This window comes from Physeter macrocephalus, chromosome 10 (genome assembly GCF_002837175.3).
Source record: "Physeter macrocephalus isolate SW-GA chromosome 10, ASM283717v5, whole genome shotgun sequence".
NCBI classification, from domain to species: domain Eukaryota; kingdom Metazoa; phylum Chordata; class Mammalia; order Artiodactyla; family Physeteridae; genus Physeter; species Physeter macrocephalus.
The window spans coordinates 30,817,412-30,842,944 of record NC_041223.1 but is presented as its reverse complement, the minus strand read 5'-3'; the positions used below and the strand labels follow the sequence as shown (position 1 = coordinate 30,842,944).

At 39.5% G+C, this 25,533-nt stretch overlaps 1 protein-coding gene, 3 non-coding genes and 2 pseudogenes across 5 annotated transcripts; all 6 read left to right on the top strand.

The window, feature by feature from the left end:
* On the top strand, window positions 1-2,727 carry LOC102976099 (40S ribosomal protein S12). Of its 2 annotated transcripts, XM_007123383.3 has the most exons (6): window positions 2-94; window positions 273-323; window positions 504-620; window positions 1,568-1,670; window positions 2,123-2,224; window positions 2,634-2,727. In XM_007123383.3, exons 2-6 carry the CDS (start codon window positions 310-312, stop codon window positions 2,694-2,696), a joined length of 399 nt encoding a protein of 132 aa, XP_007123445.1. In that variant the 5' UTR covers window positions 2-94; window positions 273-309; the 3' UTR covers window positions 2,697-2,727. The 2 variants fall into 2 exon arrangements, with proteins under 2 accessions (XP_028350245.1, XP_007123445.1); XM_028494444.2 differs by lacking the exon at window positions 2,123-2,224 and having other exon boundaries at window positions 1-94.
* Window positions 845-917, top strand: LOC112064659 (small nucleolar RNA SNORD101). Its single transcript, XR_002891591.1, has one exon. It is a non-coding gene; the product is annotated as a small nucleolar RNA SNORD101 (small nucleolar RNA).
* On the top strand, window positions 1,963-2,039 carry LOC112064664 (small nucleolar RNA SNORD100). The gene has a single exon (XR_002891596.1). It is a non-coding gene; the product is annotated as a small nucleolar RNA SNORD100 (small nucleolar RNA).
* Window positions 2,381-2,510, top strand: LOC112064663 (small nucleolar RNA SNORA33). The gene has a single exon (XR_002891595.1). It is a non-coding gene; the product is annotated as a small nucleolar RNA SNORA33 (small nucleolar RNA).
* Window positions 2,728-2,770: 43 nt separating the features above from the next.
* Window positions 2,771-25,533, top strand: part of LOC102975808 (40S ribosomal protein SA-like) — a 28,668-nt pseudogene continuing 5,905 nt past the window's right edge.
* LOC102982128 (ADP-ribosylhydrolase ARH3-like) overlaps window positions 2,798-25,533 on the top strand; it is a 117,405-nt pseudogene continuing 94,669 nt past the window's right edge.

The following is a 25,533-nucleotide window of genomic DNA, read 5'->3' as shown; positions in this document are numbered from 1 at the left end:
CTAGGGGTCCTGGGAAACCCTTAAATACCGTCTTGAGGGTAAGTTCGTTCTCTTTCCCTGCCGCCGCGGAGCCGCGCGGAGGCGGAGGCGCGGGGTGAGTGGAGGAAAGCGAGGGTGGTGGTTACGGAGCGTGGCTCGCTGTTTTTTGTGGAGGAAAGCGAGGGTGGTGGTTACGGAGCGTGGCTCGCTGTTTTTTGCCTGGGATTGGCGATGAATATCTGTACCTAAATTGAATCTTTTTATTAATCACTGTTTTGCTTTTTGTATTGTAGTGCATTCAAGATTCGGCTCCACCCGTAACCCACCGCCATGGCCGAGGAAGGGTGAGCCCCAGGGCCCGGGGTGGTGGTGCGGCCCAGGCGTGGCCTTCGAGCCAGCAGTGCGGGCTCTGGGTCGGCCGTGGCGCCTTAAGCGCGTCTGACCTACCTTGCTGATGACTGCCAAGTGCAAGGCGTTAGATGGTGTGCGGGAACTTACTAAGAGCTTAAATTTTTGTGTTTCAGCATTGCTGCTGGAGGTGTAATGGACGTTAATACTGCTCTGCAAGAGGTGCTGAAGACCGCCCTCATCCACGATGGCCTAGCACGTGGAATTCGCGAAGCTGCCAAAGCCTTAGACAAGTACGTGTATCAGTCTCAATACGGTGGGGTGTTGGAACCGGAACAAAACTGCAGCCGAGGGAAGAAAGCGTGAAGTTCATGGTGTTAGCACAAAGGTTCTGAATGGCATCCGTTCTACAGGAAACCTAGGAAAAGGTATCAGAATTCAGATCTCTAATGGCCCACTTAAAGTGTGTGGGTTTGGAATGGGGATGAGCATTTGTTTCCTAAAGTAAAACTACAGTGTTTGAATGATGACTTAAATTGTCGGATACCCCTTCACTCTTTTTATGAGTGAAAACTAACAGTCTGACAAACCTGTAGCTGTGGGGGCTAATTTCACTGTTATTTAGGGGATAGGTGGGAACCTTTATTTAGCACTTTACAAATTAAAACCACTATGTTAATGTGGCAGAAACATTTGGTTTTGGTATTAACTTTGTGCAGTAGCTGTGGAGATCAATGTGGATGTGGGATAATTGTAAATTTTCTCAGGTCTCTGGGTGGGTAACGTTGGCAAAACAGCTGTTAACTATTAGAGCTGAGCTTAAATGTCGTGAAAGGGTTATTAAGCTAGGTAAATTTAAGTCTATTCAATTTGGTGTAGGTTGGCCAGTTGAATCCAATGAAAACAGCGCTTGTTGGAAAGTTCCTGATACGAGTCTACTATTTGTACCTTGAAAATACTCTGCAGTATTAAGGGTCTGGGCTAGTAACAGGTAACAACTTAGTAAACTAGTTCCTTTATATAACATTTGAAGTTTTAAGAGTTACTGAAGACAGGGTGATTCTGTAGATGAAGTTAAGGAATACATATATGCCCGGTGGTACCTACATCAAACTAAAGTTGTGTTCTTCAGTGGCTGCTTATGTTTTGCCAGTGTAGCCAGTGCAAAGATAACTCTTCTAAAGCACAGTAGTGGATTTAGATCTGAATTTTAGCATCTACTGTTGGATTTGCATTTCAGGCGCCAAGCCCATCTCTGTGTGCTTGCATCCAACTGTGATGAGCCTATGTATGTCAAGTTGGTGGAGGCCCTTTGTGCTGAGCACCAAATCAACCTGATTAAGGTAAGTTTCTCATTGAATTTGGTTTGTCTGAAAGCCAAAGTAGCTTAATGGAAATTGGGCCAGTTAGGGACATGTGTCCACATAAATGCTATCCGTAATGATTTTTGTCATAGCAGAGCACATTTTGTAACAAGCTCTTTGTTTTCTGCAGGTGTGAAAAGCGTCACAAACTTGGCATTGTTGGCTATGATAAAGCTAGTTCTAGAAACATTTTTATTCCTGCAGAATTAAATGCTAATATTATGTTGATACAGAACAAAAGATAGGTAGGGTGTTGATAGGGGGTCTTGGTGCTGTGCATGATGACAACTGGCTCCCTCTACCGAACTGATATGAGGAAACTGCCATGTCACCCTCTCTGACTACAGCTGCCTTTCATACAATGTACTGTGTTATCAATAGCATTAAAGCCTTGGAGTGTGGTGATCTTTGTTTTTATTCCCCCCTGATAGGTTGATGACAACAAGAAACTAGGGGAATGGGTAGGCCTCTGTAAAATTGACAGAGAGGGAAAACCCCGTAAAGTGGTTGGCTGCAGCTGTGTGGTGGTTAAGGTAAGTCGGCACCGGTGTGCAGGGTGAAGGCTGCGCTGGGTAGACGCGCTTCACCGTGAGTTAAGTCAAGAATCTCTTCGAAGCAAAACATGCGTAATCCTTAGCAGACTTAGAAAAAGCCTTCTGCCTTGCAGAAAAGGGAAATAAGCCATAATTAAGCCAGCCAATGAATCTGCTTACCTGAATGTGTTTCTGCAGAAATTTAGAAAATGCTGGCAATAGGAAAGCCATGTTACGAGCCTTAAAAACATTGAAGTCTTTAAGGTCCCTGAAAATGGCTATAAGACATTTTAATGGTGGGAAGCATTTTCACGAGACGTGCTGATTTTTTTAAAAGCTTCATTATAACTAGTGCTAACAATTTAGTGGAATTTCTAAATTTTAGTAAAATCACATATGTTTTTTTTAGGATTATGGCAAAGAGTCTCAGGCCAAGGATGTCATCGAGGAGTACTTCAAATGCAAGAAATGATCAAATAAAAAAACTGGGCTCTTGTTCCTCATCTCTGGTTTTTTATTTGGGGCAGTAAAGTAAGGTCCCTGTTAATGAAGAACAAAAGATATTCGTTGCAAAATAACTGGAAGCATGCTATCTGTCGCCTGGTTCTAAGTGAAAGCCTATTCTCCCAACCAGTAAGTAACTTCAGTGTTGGCAAGTAGAAGAGCCCAAGTAAAGATAGGCTTACAGTGAGGTATTGGTGACAGGGTTTCTTGGGTGTGGACATATATCACGACTATGACGAGGCCATCCTAGAACCTAGAGAAATGGGTTGAGGCTAGTCAAGTGTGGGTGTCAATAATTTTAAATCCTAAAGCTGGATTGGATTTAGGCTGTGGGACACTAGAAGGTACATGAAGTCCAGGTGCGCTTATGCACGTGCCCATTAGGGAAGGTCAGTGTCTTATTTACCTAAATATTAGGCACAGAAACAAGATGTGTTTCCATATATTTCTAGTCCCTCTAGAAACTCAGTAGGAAGAAGTAATGGTGACCCATGTACTTCAAGCCTAGATCAAGTTGGGTTTGTTTGTGTGAGTACGAAATGTTGAGCCAGGTAGGACTAATGGAAGCCTTAAAATTGGAATCCCAACTTGCCAACTGGGGTACTTTGAGTTTCTCTCCCCTGGTTTGCCTGTCTTGCTATACAGCTATAGGGCACATGTGAAGGGAAAATGAATTCAGTTTGCTTTTAATTGTGATTTCTTTATATCACTGTCTACTTAAACATTTTGAGTCCCTATGCTGTGTTTGGTGCTGTTTGAGTCTGTTGATGCAGTGGAAAAACCATATTTTTGTTTGATCCTTTGTGGGAAATTGTGTAATTCAGTCTAGGGAAAACTGTTGGATTACAGCAAAGTGCATTTTCATATTCACCCCTTTTTGAAATTAGTGCTGGGAGGACTTTGTGAAGCTAATCTGTTTGCTGAATGTTAACTCTGATTTGGCATTACATCAGCATTGGTTTTCCGATATTTCCATATCTGCGGTCAGCTGAGCTACAAAACCCACTTAAAGGAGTATTCTACCCTTGACCCTATCTTACTGTAAATACTACCTGGCTGAGTCCATTGTTGAAAATTCATTTTTAGTGTGTTTTCTGGCTTCTGTCTGCTAGAATGTTATGGTCACCAAGACACTTATGGTCAAACTAGCTTTTAATGACCTTTTTCTTTTGACCTCTTCCTGACTTCTTAGAAAAATGTATTTGTGGTCTACTTTGGCGTTTGCCATGCTGTCCCTCAGTCCCTTGTTTGTCTCTCTGCCCACCCCTTCTATTGTAATAGTTCCAGAGTTCAGGCTGGTCCTATTTACTTCTCTAAGGCCAGCCTGGGACAGTTTCCACTTTGTCTTTGATCAGTGCTACACTAATGGTGCACACTAGACAGCACCCTATGAAAAAGTTCTGTGTGCCTCAAAGTGAATTTTATCTTCCCCTTAAGGTCAGTGCTTTTTGTGAGAGGAAGGGGAAGAGCTGTTGACCTGCTAATATACGCCAAGCTCTGCACCAAGTGTTAACATTTTTTTGTGTTACTTCCTGTCGATTTCCCAAGCCAGAGCCCTCGGATGTCCTCTGCTCCTACCTCTGCCTTTAATAGCCTGTAGACTCCAGGTGGCAACGGCCCCAGTTTTTCATCCGCACTGCTCAGTTGGAGTGAAGTGATTATCCTTTTTCTCATGACTAAAATCTATAAGCTCTTTCTGCCTTTGCCTGAAGTACCTTTCTTTTTTGTCTACCTGGCAGTCTTCAAAACCCAGCTCAAAGGAACGTAGCTTTAGCCTTGAAGTTGTGACTTGTCTATAGCTTCTATGGGATTCATGAGGGAGCCCCATCCATGCAAAGGTGCCAGGGCAGAAGCAGATGTCTTCATTCTCTTACTGGGGAAAATAATAGTTTGAGGGCATCCCTCATGAGACTCCCCTTTCACTGGGTTGCAAGAAAACCTCCAAGCCAAATCCATTTTCTGTTCTTAACTCTTATACTTTAAAATTTTTGCCTGGTCCTGATTTTATTAAAATTTCTATTATATGTATTTTTGGTAAACCACTTTAAATTCTTTTAAAAATAATCAGAACATCCATAGAAAAATTGTAAAAAGGCTATATTAGGTAGGTGTCCATTAAAAACAAGAATTTGTCTATCTTAAACTGGATTGTTGAGGCAATGAAAACGTAGGCAGAGGTGTTATAAACCCTAGAAATGTGGAAACATCTGTCTTACTGACAACTAATCTAGCCCTTTAAATGGAGCTTGAATTTTTTTTTTCTTTGTAGATGAGAGTACAAAAAGTTGGGCTCGAGGAGTATGTTAAGCACGAGCAAGCTTTGCGTCTTCCTGCCCTCTTCATAGATAGAGGAGGAAGGAGAGGCTATTTAACCAAGGAGGGGAAGTAAGATCACAGCCTTCATTCCAGGCTGAGGGTGGGGTAGGGTGATGGCTCAGTGGGGTAGGGCATTTTCCTCCCAGCTGGGGTCCTCATAAAGCCCAATCCACAAGGCATTATGGAATTTGCAGGAGTAATTTCTAGCAAGAGCAATGGAGGCATCATGGCTGGGCTATGCAGGTGCCCAAGAGATGCCACCAGGCTTCCCCAGCCTCCCAGAGAGAAACTTGGATGAAATCTGACTCATTGCCGGTGGCCAGGTGCTGGGGGCAGAGGGGTGGTCACAGTCAAAATTGAAGAATAATTGTACAGAGGGCGATCAGGTATTTAGGGCTTGGGCTACATGAATATTGACACATCAATGGTCAGAAGGATTGGTGGTACTGGTGCTCCCCAGGCAAAAATCAGTCCTTTTTAAAAAACAGTGGCTTACGCTTCAAATGGCATAAGCACACCTAAATTAAAACTTTCTCATATCACAAGTGAGATGTTTCAGCCAGTTTTTCTACCCAAAACATTCAGGGCCGAGTCTGCTGATTAAAGTTGCATTACAACCTGGCTTTTGCTTGAAAAGGCTTAGAAATGAGGGAGGTGGGGGACACTAGGAATTATTAAGACCTGCACTAAAGGGGCAATCTTTTAAGCTCTCAGTTCATATGAAACATGCCTTAAGAGTGTCGTTTCCTCACGTTTCTTTTGCTCCTTGTTCACTGACCACTTTCATCACCGCATTCCTAATTTGTTTTCAGTGGTAAATAGGCTTTGGGAAGGGGATGAACAAGAGTAGAGACAGAAGTGCTTTTATAGGTAGAAGCTGAGTCTCGGGTTTCCTCTTTAGGAACTAAACTGAGTTGTGAAACGTGAAGGTGGAGACTGGTGGTTATTCTGTGGTCCTACCAACCCGGGAGGTTCTGTTAACCTTGCATTTTCGGATGATAAAGGTTGAGAAAAATTGTAAAGCATCAATTTAGTTAACCCATTCATTGATCAATTACAAACGAAAGAATGGTTATAGCTATAAGTGTGCTTAGTACAGAACTCTTAATAGGACCTGTTGGTTGAAGGAGGGGAACAATTAGGTAAAATGTGATACATCTACATAACGGGGTATTATGGTGCCATAAAAATGGACAGAATGGAAGGGTATTTGTCAATGTATTTTTAAAGCAATAGTTAAAAGCATGTACAGTAAGACCACATTTTGTTAAAAAAAAAAGGCACATGCCTTCAGAGAAGAAAGGTTGGAAGGATATACATTAAAGTTTTAATGGTTACTTCTGGAAAGGTGGGTATTTTGGTTTTCCTTTTGCTTTTCTTTTTTCTTTAATCAATATGTATTGCTTTTTTAGCAAGAAAACATTCTTAATTAAAGAAATGAAAGAATGGTACAAGATAGTTTTAGGGTTAATTTTAAGTAGCATTAATATAAAACTTTAAAAAATTTTGTATGTTTTGTGAACATGTGAATTTACTTGTCTAGTAAAATAGCACTTGGATACAACAGGGCCGCTTTAAGAGACTGAGTTCAGACCTAACCAGCAGAGGGCAGTAAAAAACTAGTGTCAGGGACAGATCAGTAAAAGAAGTGGAGATAAGCACCGACTATACAGCAGGCTCCCCTTAGGAAAAGGTTCTTCTCCCACTTCTTGAAAATTGTTGGGCTTTAGTTTACTATTTCTGGTTGCTCTTGCTCTTTGTCTTGATATTGTAGAATCCACACTCCCCAGCTGGTGAGGTCAATTCAACTTGTGCTTTGGGAGGTTGTCAGTAGAGGTGACTAGTTATTTTATATACAATTAAGAAATAGAGACTACAGCATATTCCTAGAGGAAAAGGTTTTGCTCTGTGATAGTGGATTGTATGTTCTTGTTAGGCCCCTTTCTCTTCCACTAAATGAGAATTTGTCTGAAGCTACCTGAAGACTAAAAGGTTTCAGAGCAGGCCTATTCTGGAAAAATGGGCATAATTTGGAGAGCATCAAGGCAACAGCCATACTCTGGAGATTATAATCTACAATATAACTCCATGGAAGCACTGACTTTGTTCTGTGCTGTTATCTCTAGTGCCTAGAGTAGTGCTTGGTGTAATAGGCACTCTTATAATCTGCTTTAATCTGTTGGATGAATAGATTTGACCTATTCAGTCATTTAATTTGTGGTTTTCCTTCTCAGGCTTTAACTCCCCAGCCTCTTTTGACACTTCAGTTTCTCACGTTCCTTTTTTTCTGGCAACAAAAGTGAATCTCAAGCTGGGCCTCTTCTAAACTAGAATGGTGCCAAGTTGTCTCAACTTCCAGTCCCTCCAGCTCTACTCTAGGGAGCAGGGTAGAGAAACATATCCTATCACAATATGGGGTACACAGCTCTAAGAGGCTAAAAAAGTTGTGAAAGCCATTATGAGACTTGGGAGCAGTAAAAAGCATGTGAATTCAGGGAAATGCTTTTTACACTGCAGTAATTTCTTTCTGAAGCTTGTTTATTGAGACACATGCCAACAGCACAGTATTGTATGAGTGATGTGAACTAAACCTTACACAAATGTAGTATTTGGCTTTTTATTTTTCCTTCTTTGAACTCAACTGCTCCCAACTCAAATTTACAAACAGATGTAAAAATCCTGTTTGTACCTGGTTGGCTTAGAGAAATATGGGGTAAAAGACCTGTGATATTTCACAGTGCTGCCACCAGGTTAAAAGGAGCAAACTGCACATAAATACGAGATCTGTAAGGGGAAGATAAAGTATTAACATACAAAATGCTGCAAAATAAAAATTCTGTCTTTTTTAGATTTGATGCTTGCATATACTTGGTGAGTTCCAGGGGTCAGCAGATGTTTTGCTAAATGGGTGCATGTTGTGTCTTGCTGGGAGGTATTTACCCCCACATAACATCATAAAGTGTTGCAGTTACACGCAGTACTTCAGGAGGGAGTACATGTATAATTTTTAAGCAGAAATAAAATCTTTTCTATCCCCACCCACAATCTAGGGTTTTGAAATTAGATTACCCAGTTCAAAATTTTATATTCCAATTTTCTGTCATGTAAAGAGTCTAGAAATTTTATTTTCAAATAAACATGAAAATGATAATGTGGATGATATTAACATGCAGAAGCAAAGTTCAGAGCCCTACATGGAGAGGAAACAGTTGATGTGAAATTTCTTAGATTTTAAAATAACTTATCAAGGCATAAAAATTATACTTATTACCTTTATTGTTGCCTAGTGTTGTCCTGTGAAGTGAGGCTCATTCAAAGTGTTGCAGGTTGCATTGCTGCCATGTGGAGTCTTGGGTAATAGACTGCAGGGCAGATGGAGGTTTAGCTAACATTCAGTTACAGTGTGAAACTTTCCTTTTGGGTGGTAGTAAAAATAAAACAGGTAAGAAATCAGCTGCTCTTCAAAGAACCTTGTGTGTTTTGGTAAAACTGCTGAGGATGTTTATCCTGTCAGAGCGGTATAACAGTGCGCAGCAAGTTTCTTCAATGAAGCAGAAAACCGCCTGCCTGATAAATCCCAGGACCGTCCAGGGCGTAATGACCATTTGCAAGTAAGAGTACAGATTATTTGTGGCAAGTGAAGGCAACATTTTAAAAGCAAGCTGTATTTCTGAGGGATGGGGGAGAGGAGTTGGGGGAGGAGAGGGAGACAGGGAGAGCGATGGAAGGAGGAGATGGGGGAGGAGGGGAGGGAGAGAGATGACGTGTTTAGTTGCTTATAAACTAGTACAAAGGATTGATTGATTCTGCACATTTTCTTCAGTTAAAAAAGAAAATGAACATTCACCTTTGATTTTGGAAGGTGAGCATTCACTTAACATTATAAATCAGTTGAAAATAAGTATAATTGAGTTGAATATTAGCTAACCAATTATCTTTTATTGCATTGGGTAGAACCCCAGTAGTTATTTTCTGTGGTGAGTCTCAACTGAAATGGTACATTAATCAAGTGAAAGTGTTCGTAATTGCCAGTCCCCAGACTTGTACTTGTGTGTTGAAATTTTTTCTCAGCAGCAAAGTAAAATATTTTACCCTACCTATACAGTTTAACTCTTGTCTTCCTAGTAAGGCATTCACATTTAGAAATTAACAGCCAGTTTGGATAAGAGATGCAAACTCTTATTTAAGGGAGGATATACATTTAATAAGATTTATATTGCTTTATATAAACTAGAAAATAACCAAAGCAAGATCTCCCCAACATATAAACAATCTGTAACAAAAACAAAACCCCTATGTAGAGTTGCGTGGAAGAGCATGTAAACTCTTCCTTTAACCCTATAATTCTGATTCCTTGATTTCTGCTTTGATACTTTGATAATGAAAGGTAAACAGTTGTGCAAAGAAATACAGCTATTTCTTTTATCTTAACATTTTGCTCTCCTATGCGATTCCCAAACTGCTTCATGTTTTTTTTGTTTTACCCGCACCACGGGGCATGGAGAACTTCCCTGACCAGGGATCGAACCCATGCCCCCGTCCCTCAACCTGCTTCATATTTTTTGTTTTCTGGGTTTTTTTTTAAGAATTAATTAATTTTTGGCTGCGTTGGGTCTTTGTTGCTGTACACGGGCTTTCTTGTTGCCGTGAGCGCGGGCTTCTCATTGCGGTGGCTTCTGTTGCAGAGCACAGGCTCTAGGCGCGTGGGCTTCAGTAGTTGTGGTTTGCAGGCTCTAGAATACATGTTCAGTAGTTGTGGCTCACAGGCTTAGTTGCTCCGTGGCATGTGGGATCTTCCCGGACCAGGGCTCGAACCTGTGTCCCCTGCATTGGCAGGTGGATTCTTAATCACTGCGCTGCCAGGGAAGCCCAGCCTGCTTCATGTTTGATTTTAGTCCTTTGAAGAGGCCCTACCAGGAAGGGGCTCTTATGTAATTCTGGGCTCTATTTAAGACTAATCATTTAGTGTGAAAAAAAAAAAAAAATTCTATAATAACTACATGATTACTTCTCAAAGTTAGTTTATTGCTAAATGATACAAAATTTAGGGAATTAAAACAAATGATTACAGTTTTCTTAATAACACAAGTGATAGTCTTTAATACTATCATCTAAAGTAATCATTAATGGTGATTGTGGTAAATTACTTTCTACAGTTAGTAGTATCATTACTGGTTATTTTCTAGAAGGCCTGACCAAAATGTGGCCTTGCTGCTTTCTTCCTGTATTTCTGGAGAAGATGCTCTCTCTTGCCCAGAGATAATTGGGCCGGGAGTTTAGGCCTGAAGTGACGAGTCTCCCATTGCAGACTCTACTAGCAGTTAGAATCTGAATTTTTCAGTTGGAAGGACCTGAAAAATGATCTCATTTGGTTCCCTCATTTTCCAGCTGAGAAGACAGCCTTCACACCCCAGGATATGCTCCAAGCAGACTTGGACATGTGGGTAAACTGATGATAGGATTTTTCATTTTGTTGAAGATTAAAATATTCTATATTTAATATATGTGGAAGGAATATACTTTGTAAATTGCTGTGGGTGTATTGGTGAAGAATATCAGGGATGAGGACTTAAATATACTATGAGTCCAGAAACACTTTTTAGCGCATGAAAAATAAGTTAACAAGGGCAATTTATTGGCTTCCACAAGAGGTGTGTACAGATGTGGAAGAATGTTTATACAAAGCCAAAGTACGCAAGCATCATCTCCCACAGGCTGTCATTTGCACTGTGCGCTTTGAGTTTGTGCAGTGTTTTCCTGATCTGTACTTGTTCCATTAATTTAGGCCACCAACAGTGATGTAGAACGATGACGTCTCCAGAACTAGGGATCTACCACAGAACCCTTGTTGGGCCCCTGATACACAGGTGAACTAGCAGATCCGAGGATGTGTCTTCAAAGAGAAGGGAAGACAAGGGGAGGCATTTGTCCATAAGAGCGTGATTTGAAGAAAACCTGTCTCAAAGTGAATAATGGTTGTATTTTACAAAAGATTGCAGCTAGTACTTTGCCTTGCCATTAAAGTTAATAAATTAACGTTAATTTTCAGAAGCAGTTAAAAATAACTTTAAAGGAGTATCGTTATCTATAGTTGGTTGGTAGGAGAATTGGACTTCTTAAAAATAATCCTGGATTAGGTATCTATTCTATAGTGTTGGCAGAGAAGAACCTGCTTCTTAAAGATCTCTTTAAGATGAATGAGCATAAGGTGCAGATTCTCATCCTAGACTACAGTGCGGTTCCTATCCACAAAAATCTGGGAAGACAATTGCATTAACACGCCAGTGTTACTGATTTAGAGTTGATTCCAAGAGCAGAAGAAAAACTTTTTGGAGAAACGGAATTCTGGTGGATATGTTTTCAGATTCTGACATTGAGAGATGAAAAGGGCCTTTTGAAAAGTTCCTTTATTTTCTTGTATGTGTGCTTAGGTAAAATTCCAGAGGAAGACTAATTTCTGTTAGCTTTTGTCTTCCACTTGCTTTTTTAAACAATATATATATTTATTTTTGGCTGTGTCGGGTCTTCGTTGGTGTGCGCGGGCTTTCTCTAGTTGAGGCCAGCGGGGGCTACTCTTCATTGTGGTGCACAGGCTTCTCATTGCGGTGGCTTCTCTTGTTGCAGAGCACGGGCTCTAGGGCGCGTGGGCTTCAGTAGTTGCGGCAAGTGGGCTCAGTAGTTCTGGCTCACGGGCTCTAGAGCGCAGGCTCAGTAGTTGTGGTGCACGGACTTAGTTGCTCTGTGGCATGTGGGATCTTCCCGGACGAGGGCTTGAATCCGTGTCCCCTGCATTGGCAGGCGGATTCTTAACCACCGCGCCACCAGGGAAGCCCTTAGTTGCTTCTTTTTGAGTGTTTCTAAATTTGGATTCATTGGCGAGAAATCAATTTCCTGAGAATGCTTTTGCTAATATTAAAATTTAACATATATGATTGTTATTTTTAATGTTTTAAAACGTTTTATTTTTATATGTTTAAAATGGTTTAATGTTTTAAAATATTTTATTGTACAAAGTAGATCATTACAATTTAGGTAATATGAAAAGTATTTAGAAAAGTCAACTACCAGTTTAATGTTTAAAGACTTCAAAACTTCTCTGGAATGACTTCTGTCTAAAACGAACCAAATTTAAAATTATGGCATTGCCATCTTGATTAAAATTGGTTTTAATTTACTGGCTTAAAAAAACCTTTATAATAAAGAGCGAACTATCTCTAGTTGTTAGTTTTATCCAGCACCACTTTGCGTTCCTTTTGAGGGTCATTTCCGTACATTCTGTGAAGTGAACAGGAGAGGGCAGCATGACCTCAGCTGTTGGAAAAGCAGTGCAAACCAGTCTTTCTGAACAGAGAAGGCTGGGAGCTGATGAAGAGCAGAGTTATAGCAGCAGGTGCTGCAGCGTGTCTATCAAGCAGGATACACAGGAAACAAATGTGAAATAAAACTGTTTAATGCCTCTGAATGCTGCGGATTTTTACGCGTATTTTCCAGAGTAATAGCCCCTTCCCTTGTAAAAATGAAATGGGTCAGATGTTGAGATTTTTATGGGATTTAGAAAGCTGTACATGCCTAACAAAGAACTTGGCTCTACAGCTGTGGGTTTTCTAATCTCTATATTTTTAATGGAGTAGTAATTTTCTAATAATACTAGACACTCATCTTCCTTATTCTCAAATTTCTGAACCAATTTTAATAATAAGTAACCAGATCTCAGGTCAGTAAAAGTACATATATGCACCTGAACTGCTACTGTCTGTTTTGTTGTAGTATTAGTGCAGGAGAGAAAAGGTTAGATTGGTATATCCATGGATCTCAAGGTCTTAAGACCTCAGCTTCTGTTTAGCATCCAGTTTGGTACCTCTCCTTGAGGAGGCAGCTTCCAGGTAATACAAACCTGCAGTGTGCAACCTGGATATATTTTGCTGGGATATATATATGTGTGTGTGTGTGTAAGTAAATTTATGTATGTGTATAAAGAACTTGTATTCTTTCTTAGCTTCCTTAAGGAAATTTAACCAGCTATTGGAAAAGTTCCTGGAGAATCAACATGTATTGGCTTTAAGAAAAAAGAAAATGAAGGCCTAAATATGAAAGTTTTCTTGCTGCTTCTGTTAGGTCTTTACTCTGGTTAGAAAAGAAAAGATTCAAAGGATTATTTTAAATTGACGAGTTGCATTCCAGCCTCAACTTTCACTTAAAAATTCTATATTCTTAGAAGTCTAGTTTAGGAGATAATTCCCAAAAATCTTACCTCTAAAATAAGGATTTCTGTTGCTCATTTTCATTAACTTTTGAGCTTGAATTTCCTCATGTCTGCATATAATCTGCTTTGGGCAATGCTTGCTGTTCCTTCCCACACCCCACCAATTTGAGAAACCAACCCTTTTGGTAATGGCATAAATTTGACTTTTGTGCATTGAACAGAACATTTTTAATATGCTCACTCTTCCCATTAAAATCCTGGGTTAACAAATGCATAATACACAGCATTTATGGATTCAGCAGAGATCCAAAGGTGAACCTGAAATTTCATCTACCGCTTGGCGGCTTATATCTCTGGCAGGGTTACTACATCAGAAATAATGACTTGAGTGTGAATTTGAATGAATGAAAACCATAGATGTTGAATCGTAATGCAGTCAAGAGGTTTATCCTGGCCTCCATACATAGTAGGGAGGGAATATCTAATTTTAAAACCCATTTCACCTTTTTTCAGTATGCTAGGTCTCATTAAATAATTGTGAATAAAGACACTGGTACTAATTTTCATCCCTTTGACATACTAAGGACTTTAAAATGGGATTTAACAGGTTTTTGGTGTATCTGTAGGGCCGACCGCTGGGCATCAGATTGGTTAGTATAGGCTGTTATAGTGTCTATACCAATCCCCTTGAAAAGGGGATGGCAATGGTGTGCGCGTGCGCGCGCGCGCGCGCACACATAGTGGTTGTTCAGCCCACACTGGCCTTTATAGTCGGGTAAGTGGGTGGGGTCCTTGGATGTGAATGCTGGCTTTGCCAGTTAGTGATTGTGAGACCCTAGAAAAGTCATTTAGCTTATTTATTTATTTTTAAATTTATTTATTTATTTATGTCTGCGTTGGGTCTTCAGTTGTTGTGTGCGGGGGCTACTCTTTGTTGAGGTGCACAGGCTTCTCATTGTGGCTTCACTTGTTGCGGAGCACAGGCTCTAGGCGCACAGGCTTCAGTAGCTGTGGCATGTGGGTTTAGTAGTTGTGGCTTGTGGGCTGTAGAGCACAGGCTCAGTAGTTGTGGCGCACGGGCTTAGTTGCTCCGTGGCATATGGGATCTTCCTGGACCAGGGCTTGAACCCGTGTCCCCTGCATTGGCAGGCGGATTCTTAACCACTGCACCACCAGGGAAGCCCCATTTAGCTTATTTAAATCCCAATTCTTTTTCTCTAAAATAGGAATACTAATACCTTTTTAGAGTTTTCTTGTTTTTTGTGAAGATTAACTGAGATAATGTGTAAAGTGCTTACTCCAGTGTCCAGAACATAAATGATGGTGGTTATTATGGTGATAATAGAATTAGCACAGCAGATTTAAATACATATACAAAGTATAATCAGACTACTTTTTCCTTCCAGATCCCTAACCTACATAAAGATAGCTTTAAGATCCGTTAGAAACTCAGGTATCCTGTAAGGAATAGGTTATACCTTTTTGTTACACAGTGCTTGAGACAATATATTTGTGTAACCTCAGAAAAGTTTTATAAATAGCCTTCATAGGCCATGGACTTTATTAGGGTCCCAGTCCTGTGGGATTCATCGAAGCTGGTCTAAAGATTATTTAGAAAGATTATAGAAAACTGTTCTGCCCAGTGGGAGTTTATGTCTGTTCAGACTCCTGTTCTTGGCTTCAGCTCTCAACTGTGGCTTTGTGCCTCCATAGATAGCATGTTCATTTAAGAGCATTGGTTGTGGCCATTTGGAGCTTTTATCCTGAACAGTATTTCCCAAACAGGAAATTTTTGCACTGTGCTAACATACTGGATGTTTAACACAATGTGTTCATTTTAGTTCTGTAGAATCTCTTTGTTGTTGTTTTTACCTAAGAAACAAAATGTTTAAGTATGTTAAATCTAGGTCTTCTTCAAAGCTCTTTGATTTTGGGTCCTTTGTGCTTTCTTTCAACTACAATTTAGGTCTTTGAGCAGTGAGGTCAGATAATCATTCTTTCCCTGCCCTTCATTCTGGTTGCCCATTTTGCACTGCCCATGTTAGCTTATAGATTGCATACTTAATTTCTTGAACTTGAAGGTAGGAAACACTCTTCTTCTGTGCTTTCCCTAATGCCTAATAAGATGTTTTGTTCAAATGGTGCTTAAAAAATGAGGACGTGAATATGAACTGTATATTTTGTGCATTAGGGATGTAAGCACGGCCAAGGCTCCTGGAAAGATGATGACTGAATACTATGATAGGGAATGTGTATGGTACAGATGAACAGACAGTCTTTTTCCCATTATAATTTCGGCGGATTTAGAAAAGAAATTAAACAGGTACTTTACATATTGAGTAGATAACATGTTTCTCCAAGAGGTGATATGGGCTGAAAAGAGTAAGTTTGGTTAAGTGTAGAGGCAAGATGTAGAAGGAATAGTTAAGGGAAGCTGTGGGTTTTAAGAAATCTGAATTTTAAAGCTAATGTGAGCTGCTGCCATCTTACGGTATTTCTGCCAAGATTGAGTCTTTCTATTACACTGGCAGGGCCCTGGCTTTGACAGTAGGACAGTTCTTATATTTTTAGGAATCAAAAAGACTTGAATGTATCAGTTATAATTGTTTTGTCCTTGTCCCCAGCACCTTTCATTCTCACCTAGCAAAACCCCAACCCTGGATAATACAATACTTCTCCTGGTCCATCCCTGCACCCACATAGCTAAACACCATCACAGAACAGCACACAACCAAACCAACTAGTTTCATGTTGAATATGGATGCAGGTAGGAGGTTAGAAATTGTGGTGGCAACTTGGTGTAATTCTTCCTGATTGTTTCTGTTTTATCTCATTGAAATAAGAAAGCAAGGTTACCAGCTAGAATAAGCATGAGGGGAGGAGGTGATGAAGATTTGAGGTGAGAGGAGAGTGACAGAGTGAATGGGCAAAGCATGTGATCCCACATCCCCTTCAGATACTGTCCCCATTTCTCAATTCCCATTTACAACAAAACTACCCAGAAGAGTTGTCTCTATTCTCCGTCTTCAGTGCTGCTTCCAGTTCATCTTAAAACCACTCCAATCAGGTAATCACTCAAAATTCCCCTGAAACGTCTCTTGTCAAGGTCACTGGTGAATTACATGCTGTTAAACTTAATGGTCAATTCTCAGTCCTTAACTTCTTTTTCAGTAACATTTGACAGTTGACCACTCCCTCTGAAGTACTTTCTGGTCTTCTGCTTTTTGCTACTTCATTGGCTCTTCCTTCTTGGTCTGCATTACTAATTCTTAATCCAGTCTCTGACCCAATCTTGGAGAACTCAGCTTTCATTCCCTGGATCTCTTCTTATCCACACCCACTCTCGGTCTCATCCATATAGATGTGGAGGGCTTCCAATTTATATCAACGTCACAGACCTTTCCCCTTAACTCCAAAAGCATTTACCCAACTGCTCTCTTGACATCTCTACTTGGATATGTAACAGGCTTCTTTAAACAAACTTCTGATATTCCCTCAAAAAACTTTGCTCCTGATTCCTCCCCATTGCAGGAAATCACAACTTTATCCTCTTAATTGCTCAGGATAAAAACTTGGGATCGTCAAACTTGCCTTCTCTCTCCTGTATACTCCACATTCAGTTCTGTCAGAATATCCTGTTGTTTTTACCTTCAAGATACAGTCAACATGTGGTCATCTCTTACCCCTTCATGTAGAAAATAGAGCAGCCAGATGTCACATGGTCCAAATCCATGCTGATCGTCACAAAGGTAGGAACATGAATTAGGATACATTTTGGAGAAGTTGATAGACCGATGTTGCCTTTTCCTCAATATCAAGCTCCAGCCAGTCAAATGTTCACAGAAAGGTGATGATAACTCACTTTTTCTATTTCTTTGGCATCTACGCTCTCCAACCTTAATATCTCCTTCATTGTTAAATTTATTTAGCATGTCCTATGATTGCATGATATTAATTTGTAAATAGGATTAACAGGCCACCACCAGTTCACCTGTGTCAAAATAGCTCTAAAGGAGAAGCCATCTGCGGAGGATAAATGAGAGGCACTTACATGGCCAGAGGAACCTAAAATAAATGGAAAAAAAAAAACCTGAGATGCTGCAGAACTTGGGAAGCAATTTTATATCAGTTCTACAAAGTTAGAGGGAAATTCAGGAGAAAATCTCACATTCACCTGTGATGGGGACAGCAGCAGGCTGGGCACCTAGGGGATCAGTAGGTATAGTTTTTCAAATATGTGTGTATTGGTCTTGTGTTTGTATTTGCAAGTATGCACAGTGCTCATAGACTGGACATAAAGAACGAATTGTTCTTTATTATGGGACTTTCCTGGTGGTCCAGTGATTTAAGACTCTAGGTTTCCACTGCAGGGGGCACGGGTTCAGTCCCTGGTTGGGGAACTGAGATCGCGCATGCCATAAATAAATACAAAAATTTTTTTTTAATTAAAAAGAACAAATTGTTCTTTATTATAATTTTAACTTAGTACAGCACCTAACAAAGGGCTTTGCATATTAAAAATGCAAGCACTAGTTGAATGAATAAAAATCTGAAAAATGAGCATAAACTACAGCATGTTAATAAATTAACACTTGTTCTCAGTGTAATGTTTTGCTTATTTAACTGATTGCTGTCTTGATTGAATCTGTTAATTGAAAATAGTCAATTAATAGTCAATAATTTAACCTATCCAAGAGATACATTGAGATACATATCTGTTTTCTTAGCTAAGTTAATTGCTGTGATTTCAAAAACCTTTTGGATCTATCCCTAAAGAAGTTACAGAAAAATCTATTCATTTGTTAATCATTAATTATACAGCCATTGTGACTTAGGTGTATAAATATACAAACTAGATGCTCATGTTGTCAAGTTACTGCTTATTTATAATTTGGATCCTGAGTTTCCTTGGCCACTTCTAACCTGAGCAAAAGTATGATGACAGAGCAGTGAAAATGCAATGCCTCTATTGGATGAACAAGTAAAAGATGTGTCTCCAAATGGAGGATCAATAACATCATTTTATGTATTTATGAATTGGCATGTTAAAGAATTCAGTTTTAAATTGAATTGTTAGAACTTTATCATTGCCTCTGGTTGCTCCAAAAGCTGATTTTGTGCCATCTGAAGTCACTAGGTAAGAGGAAAATGAAAAAATGTATTTCATTTGTTAGATTCATACGTGAATTGAGTGCAGTTGTAGGCTTCAGATGAAACACTTGGCTCCTATAGAATTCTTTACATACTGTATAATGAAAGTCTGCAATATGATACCTCACATCCCCATTAACCTCTGACACGGGATTTGTTCTATTCGGATTGTTTTTTCATTGATACAAGTGTTTGGTGAGGAATTAAGGAGCTTTCCTTCACAAATGTTTTGTTTGATTTACAGCATTTTTGGCTGTGATAGTCCTGGTTAGAATACTTTACTGTTGAAATCTTAAAAAAAAAAAAAAAAATTAGTTAAATTCCCAAAGGATAATGTGCATCAGTTCTGTGTTAAGCTCTTCGTTCAGATTTATGGTTTCAGCCTCCAAAATGTGTTTTCACTAACATTATAGCGTGATAGATAAAAAAGTGTGTGCACAGCTTAAAACATTTGGAAATGCTTCTATAAGTTACTTTTATGCTGGGCAGTTTACTTTTTCCATAAAGGTGTTTCTGTTCCATACTCTACTCTCGCACAGGTTTCTGAAAGGTGAACATGAATTCTGTCGGAATTCTATTTTTGGATTTAAAAACTGGAGTTGTGTGGTAGACAGTTTTTACTCTTGTCTGATTGAATTCTCCAACTTTTCCCCTTCTTGCTTACACAGACATCAGTTTTATTTGTTTTCCCTTGAATATTTATGTGTGCTTCCTTCACTTAAAAGTACAAAAACCTCCCAGTTAAAGAATTGTGTCATATTCATCCTTCATTTTTCATGCTGTTTCATTCTCCTTTTTGACTTTTCTAATCACCTTCTTTCCTCAATCACTTAGTAGTTGTGAACCATCAAAATATAGTACCATCACCAAGGCAGCGTACATCACTAAGACATTTACCGCTTTACACCCCGGATCTGTTCTTCCCAGTGTGGCTGCCGGTAGCCCTAGGTGGCGGTTGAGCACTTGCAGTGGGGCTGGTCCAAATTGAGATGTGCTGAGTGTGAAACACACCCTGGATTTCAAAGACTTAGTACAAATAAAAAGGACGTAAAATATCTTATTAATAATTTTTATGTTGATTACATGTTGAAATATGTTGAGCTTATTGATTTAAATAAAATGTCTTATTAAGAAGTTTTCTTTTTTAAATGAGGCTACTAGAAAATCCTTTTGAAAATGTAGCTACCAGAAAATGTGGTTTGCATTATATTTAGATTAGACAGTACTGCTCAACATCAATTTTTCTCAAACCTGGTTACCCATCAGAAGCATCTAGGAAACTCAAAAAACCCCCAGAGTTTCCTGGGTCCTACTCCAGACCTTCGATTTCCAAATACTGGACATGGGTCTTAGGAATCTGTACTTTTAGAAAGCTCTCCTGACAATTTTGAGGATGCCAGTTAGTAGAGCAACGCTTGTAAACTTCTATTCCAAATGCCCCTCTTTTGCTACCTCAGGGCAACACTTTTTGGCCTGGATCTCATGTATTACAGGAAATGCTATTTTATATGACTGAATATGGTGTGGGTAAATCAAAAACAAGTCCCTACCTACTTGCTGAAGTAGTTCCCTTTCCCTAATGTATTTAAATTTAGAACTCTGCAAAGCGGCTTAGTGAGTAAGGGTATTTGAATAATGCTATATCTAATTCAGTTGGGACCAGCAATGGTCATTTACTTTTCTTTTTTCTTTTTTTGTTTTTAAGACTTTTAAATTATTTTTTTAAGAGTAGTTTTAGGTACACAGCAAAACTGAGAGGAAGGGACATAAATATCCCATATACTCCCTGCCCACACACATGCATCACGTCCCCCACTTTCAGCATCCCTCACCAGAGTGATGCATTTGTTACAATTAATTGATGAACCCATGATGATATGTCATCATCACCCAAATCCATAGTTTACCTTAGAGTTCACTCTTGGTGTTGTATTGTTTGCTTTCAAAAACAGCAACTGGGTGTGGGGTGGGAATGATATATTCATACACCAAACATTTTATTTTAACTTAAAAAATATGTACAGACATTCCATTGTCAATCTTTTGATGTAGGGCCAGAGTGTTTTCTTGACATACTGGTCTGCTGATTAGAGCTCTCCAGTATCTTTCTTTCATAAGCAACATCCAAAATGCCTTCTTTACAATTTCCACTTCTATTTCTTTAAAATGTAGAATCTTAAATATACATATGAGGCCAATCTACGTGCAGTACTTTCTAGATTATTGCGATCTTTTCCCCTAACCGGTAGTTTTGTCACTTAATTTGGCAGAAATCGTTCTTCTACTTATCTTTCCAAAGCATTTCACTTAGCTTCCACAGAGATAACAACTCTTTGTTTTTGCTCTTATGCTTTATAAGTTTACGTAATATTTATTAAATTACAAAATTCCAATAACTATTACAGTGGTCACAATCGAGTTTGGCAATAAATTTATGTGGCTTTTGTTAAGCATAAAACTCAATGTGCAGGTTTCCGAGATGTAGGTTGCTGTCGAGAGCATTCAGAGTGCTGTGGGCGTCAGTCTATATGCTTAACAGAAGGAATGGATATTATGGTGAATTAATCTGGCAAATCAGTTAATGGAAGGTCATTGAGAGAAGTTCTACTATAAAAACAATGGTATTAATAATAGTAACTGATATTTATTGTACACTTACTATGTGCCAGACATAAACACATATATATATTATCATACCTCACTTCCACTCACAAACATCCTTTGAGGCATGATTTATAATTAGCCTCCTTTTACGCTGGGAGGGAATTGAGACTTCCAGAGGTTAAGTCACTTAAGGTCATACAGCTTTAAGTTTGGAGATAAAATTCAAACCCAAGTCAGCCTGATCCCAGAGTCGGGGACCAACTTTTAGCTTCAAAAGCCTATCCTTGGCGAGAACTTTCATGCTGTCCCTTTCTGGAGATCTCACTTGGTCTGACATTGATCTATAGGACTGGATCAAGGGCAGAGACTCTGCAAAGCAAGCAGTCACCATAACAAATAACTTGGCCATGTGTGTCTTAGATCAGAGGACAACTCTATAAACCTTTTTTAGAATATGATGAAGCATCATGTAATTAATATATCTAATGTCTTAAACCAATGAGTAGATTTGGATACTTTGAAGCAAATGTTGCTGAGAATATTATTTGAGCTAGAGCCCAGGCTTCAAGGAGATAAATTCTTATCCTCATTTCTGGACACTCTATCCTGGGATCCCAAAACCAGGTATTTATCATGCTGTCTCCTTTGTGGTGCTTTTCTGTGGTGTGATAAATGTGGCTTCCTGGAAAGGCTGCTTTATGCCAGCCTTGAGGCAGGACACTTTTAGCTCAAAGAAAAATAAACTGGCTTCAGGAAAAAAAAAAATCATTGTCAACCTTTTAATCCTTCCTTTTCCATCTTCTTTTTCCTGACTGTGGTACCATGCACAGTTCAGTCTTCAGGGATCCATTGTTCATTTCTGGAAGAGCGTCAGGTGACCCACACGTGCACTTTGAGTGCCTTTTACATGCTTTGTCACACCCATATTTGTACGTGATAATTAATCACGCATGGATCGGTCAGCTACAACACTGCCCCAGGTTATCTCTGCCCCCACCACCATTTTCCTCCCCCAGGACAGCAGGGTGGATAGCTTTGCCAAGGTGTCATTTGGTAATAAAAGATTTTTCCAAGATGTTTTCCAGTGAGCTGTGGAGCACTTACAGCGATCTGCCCCTATTTTCTTGTCTTTGCAAGCGAGTTATAGCATTTACTTTCTTTGAAGTATAATTATGCCCGAAGAAGTCACTCTATTAATTTGGTGGTTCTAGATTTTCTGAGACTTTTGAACCTGCCACACTGGAAATCCTTTTTTTCTAATGATAATTTTGATCTGGCAAAAAAAAAAAAACAAGGGCTTCCCTGGTGGCGCAGCGGTTGAGAGTCCGCCCGCCGATGCAGGGGGACACGGGTTCGTGCCCCAGTCCGGGAAGATCCCACATGCCGTGGAGCGGCTGGGCCCGTGAGCCATGGCCGCTGAGCCTGCGCGTCCGGAGCCTGCGCTCCGCAACGGGAGAGGCCACAGCAGTGAGAGGCCCGCGTACCGCAAAAAAAAAAAAGAAAAAAAACACCAGCTGTGTAGCTTCTTTTTTGCACTGCTAAGAGTAATCAGAATTATTCTGTAAAGTTTTCAGTTCATAAAAACTTGCCAGGGAAGTGAGCAACTTTGTTTGTGCCTTAAACTCAGTTGGACATAGGTTGGCTATGCCGTGTCATTTGAAGTTAAAAATTTCTGAATGCCAGAAAATAAGCAGCTGCCACAAGTAGGTCCAAAGGGAATAAAAATACTGAAATTTCTCTTCTTTCAAGCCTGTCTCTGGGTGTCTGTGAGACAGTATTAAACATCAGTTTCATTTAATTTCAAAAACGTTAGCTTTATGGTTAAATAGCTGTCACGATGAAAAGAAATTCTGTCATTGTTTTTCGCATTTCAGGGCTGGAAATCAAATTGAATATCAAGCGTGGGTGGGAAGCTTGCACATAGCTTTATAGATGGACAAACTCAAACAATTTGCAGAGGGCACCAGAATTTGAATAATGGCTCACATGTGTTTTGTAAAATAAATGCCGCTTGTGTAGTAGACCAGCAGCCCTCAAAACTGTGGTCCCTGAACCAGCGTATTAGCGTCACCTTCATCTGAGGAAGGCAAATTCTCAAGCGCCACCCAAATCTTCTTATGGCAAAAACCCTGGGGAATTCCCTGGCGGTCCAGTGGTTAGGACTCGGCACTTTCGCTGCCGGGGCCGGGTTCGATCCCTGGTGGGGGAACTAAGATCCCACAAGCTGTGCAACGCAGCCAAAAGAAAAAAAAAACAAACCAAAAACCAAAACCGACAAACCTCTGGGGGTGGAGTCTAGTGATCTGAGTTTAAACAATCCCTCCAAGTGATTCTGTATACTAATGTTTGAGAACCGCCGCTGTACACAATTATTTTATTTGGAAGGCAATTTTGGCATCCTCTCTCCAAACTCGTCATTTAATAGGTAAAGATTTGAGGCTCAGAGAAGTTATATAGTTCATCTAAGGTGGTGTTTCAAGTTGCAAGAAACAAAGTCAAACAACGATTTAGTTAATGGACATTTTGTGTGGTGTCACTGATACCAAGTCTTAGAATCTGTTGTGTGGACTCTGGCATCTTTTCCACGGTCTCTGTTATTTCTAATACTTCTGACTAAAGAATGACCTTCTCTTCTCTCTTTCTACCTCATGGCTTCTGCTTACATCTTTTATTGCCTAACTGCTTTTGCTTAATGCCTTTCCTTTCCATTGGTAGTTTTGTTTTGTCTTGTTTTTCAGCTTCTGCATAGTTCACGGCCTGTATCCCACTCTGTGTATTACTATTTAAAGTCCCTAAGAGAGATGATCTGGTAGACATTATAGAGTTCTTCCATTAGGCAGAGCTCTAGTGCCAGACCATCTCATTCATTCATTCACTCAACTGTTTACTGGGATTTTGTGTCTTTCATTATTCTGGACTTTGGAGACACAACAAAGAAGATAAACAAAATATTCAGGTCTCCACAGCTCTTAAATCTTAGTTGGGAGGCTGGACAGAAAATAGACAAAGAATAAATATTTACAAGTCCACAATCTTCTATCTGCAATTCTGAAATTCAAAAAGCTCTTCAAACTGAAAGGTATTTCCTAACTCAGTTGGCAGCAAAAAACCTGACCTGACTTGAACTTCTCTGGCAGCAGAACGTGACCTGGGGAAAGATGAAGCTATTTGTAGTCTTTGTTTATCCCTCTTGGTATGAATTCCCGTGAACTGCATTGAAGAAATGTTAATGTTTGCTTTTGAGGAGCTGTCACAAAACTTGATGGGAGTATGCCATAAAGCCTTCCTAAAAATTCTAAAACAATTAAATTTGGAAGCACAGATGGTCCCAAAGGTTTTGGGTAAGGGATACAGATCTGTAATCAGCGTTGCTAAGCACTATGAAGAAAAATTATCAAGGAAAAAGGATGAGAGACAAACACGGAATGCTATGTAGATTATAAACATTAATGATTGTTGTCCTCAGCATGCATCCAACTCTGGGAGCGCTCACTAATGTGCAGGGAATGTAATCACCAGTACAAGACAGGGGCTTTTGCAAATAAGTCATGCAAAAAGAACATGCTAATTTCAAAACTTCTAATCCATTCCCACCAAGTAATTCCTTAAATACAGTGGAAAATATTAAAATTATGGTCTGATGTAGTAGGACATTAATGCTTTTAAAGCATGTAGAGTCCAAGGAGATGGATTTAAATGATGCCCTTCGATAGTCAGGGCATACATATGTTTAGATAAATGATGACTAAGTGGATTAATTAGTGACATGGAGAAGAGATTATAAAGAGCAAGGGAATTTGAATTATCCTGTGTGTGTGGTCCAATCTAAGCAAATTTGTGACCTTTTTTTACACGCAGAAATAGCATATGGAAATCTATGCAATGTTAATGACAGCATCAGTCTCGCCAACTTCAAATTCTGTGCCACTGTTTAAATTTTTTTCTCATCTTATACTGCATGCAATGCAGTCTCCACCTGCTAGGAAGTATTGTTACTAAGCTGTTATCAACATGTTTCAAAATATAAGTGCTGTTGACTCTATTGCCTTTCCTTATTATTTTATCTTAAGTGTATAATTTGTAACTATCTAATGTGCACTGAACTGTGTCATAAGCCCAGAATAAACTTAATGAATATTAAAGGATGGATATGCATCTTGTCATAGGCTGGATTTAAACTTTTAAGTGATTTCTGGCTTTTTAATCTCTAAAAGTTTTAAATAAAAAGTTATGTTTGGCAAAGGATCATGCATTGAGATCTACAAAATCACAGTGCTGGGTGAAAAGTTAAGAATTTCTTCATCATCCCCCTTGGCACATGATCACACGGTCTCTGCTTGGACGCTCAAAGTAGTAATACTCAGCCATCTCTATTTCTTTTTTACCACTTCATTTTTGCTCTATGTGGAGTAAAATATATTAGCAAAACTGCTCGGTTGTGTTTTCTGAAGTTACAGAGACTGGTCTGCTCTTCCAATTTTTGATATATCTCACCATAGTCTATCATCATCTTTTCTTTGCCAAGTTGTCA

Coding starts and splice junctions, on each gene's coding strand:
- LOC102976099 (XM_007123383.3), top strand. Junction 621..1,567: donor GCTGCCAAAGCCTTAGACAA/GTACGTGTATCA, acceptor TTTGCATTTCAG/GCGCCAAGCCCATCTCTGTG. Junction 1,671..2,122: donor ACCAAATCAACCTGATTAAG/GTAAGTTTCTCA, acceptor CCCCCCTGATAG/GTTGATGACAACAAGAAACT.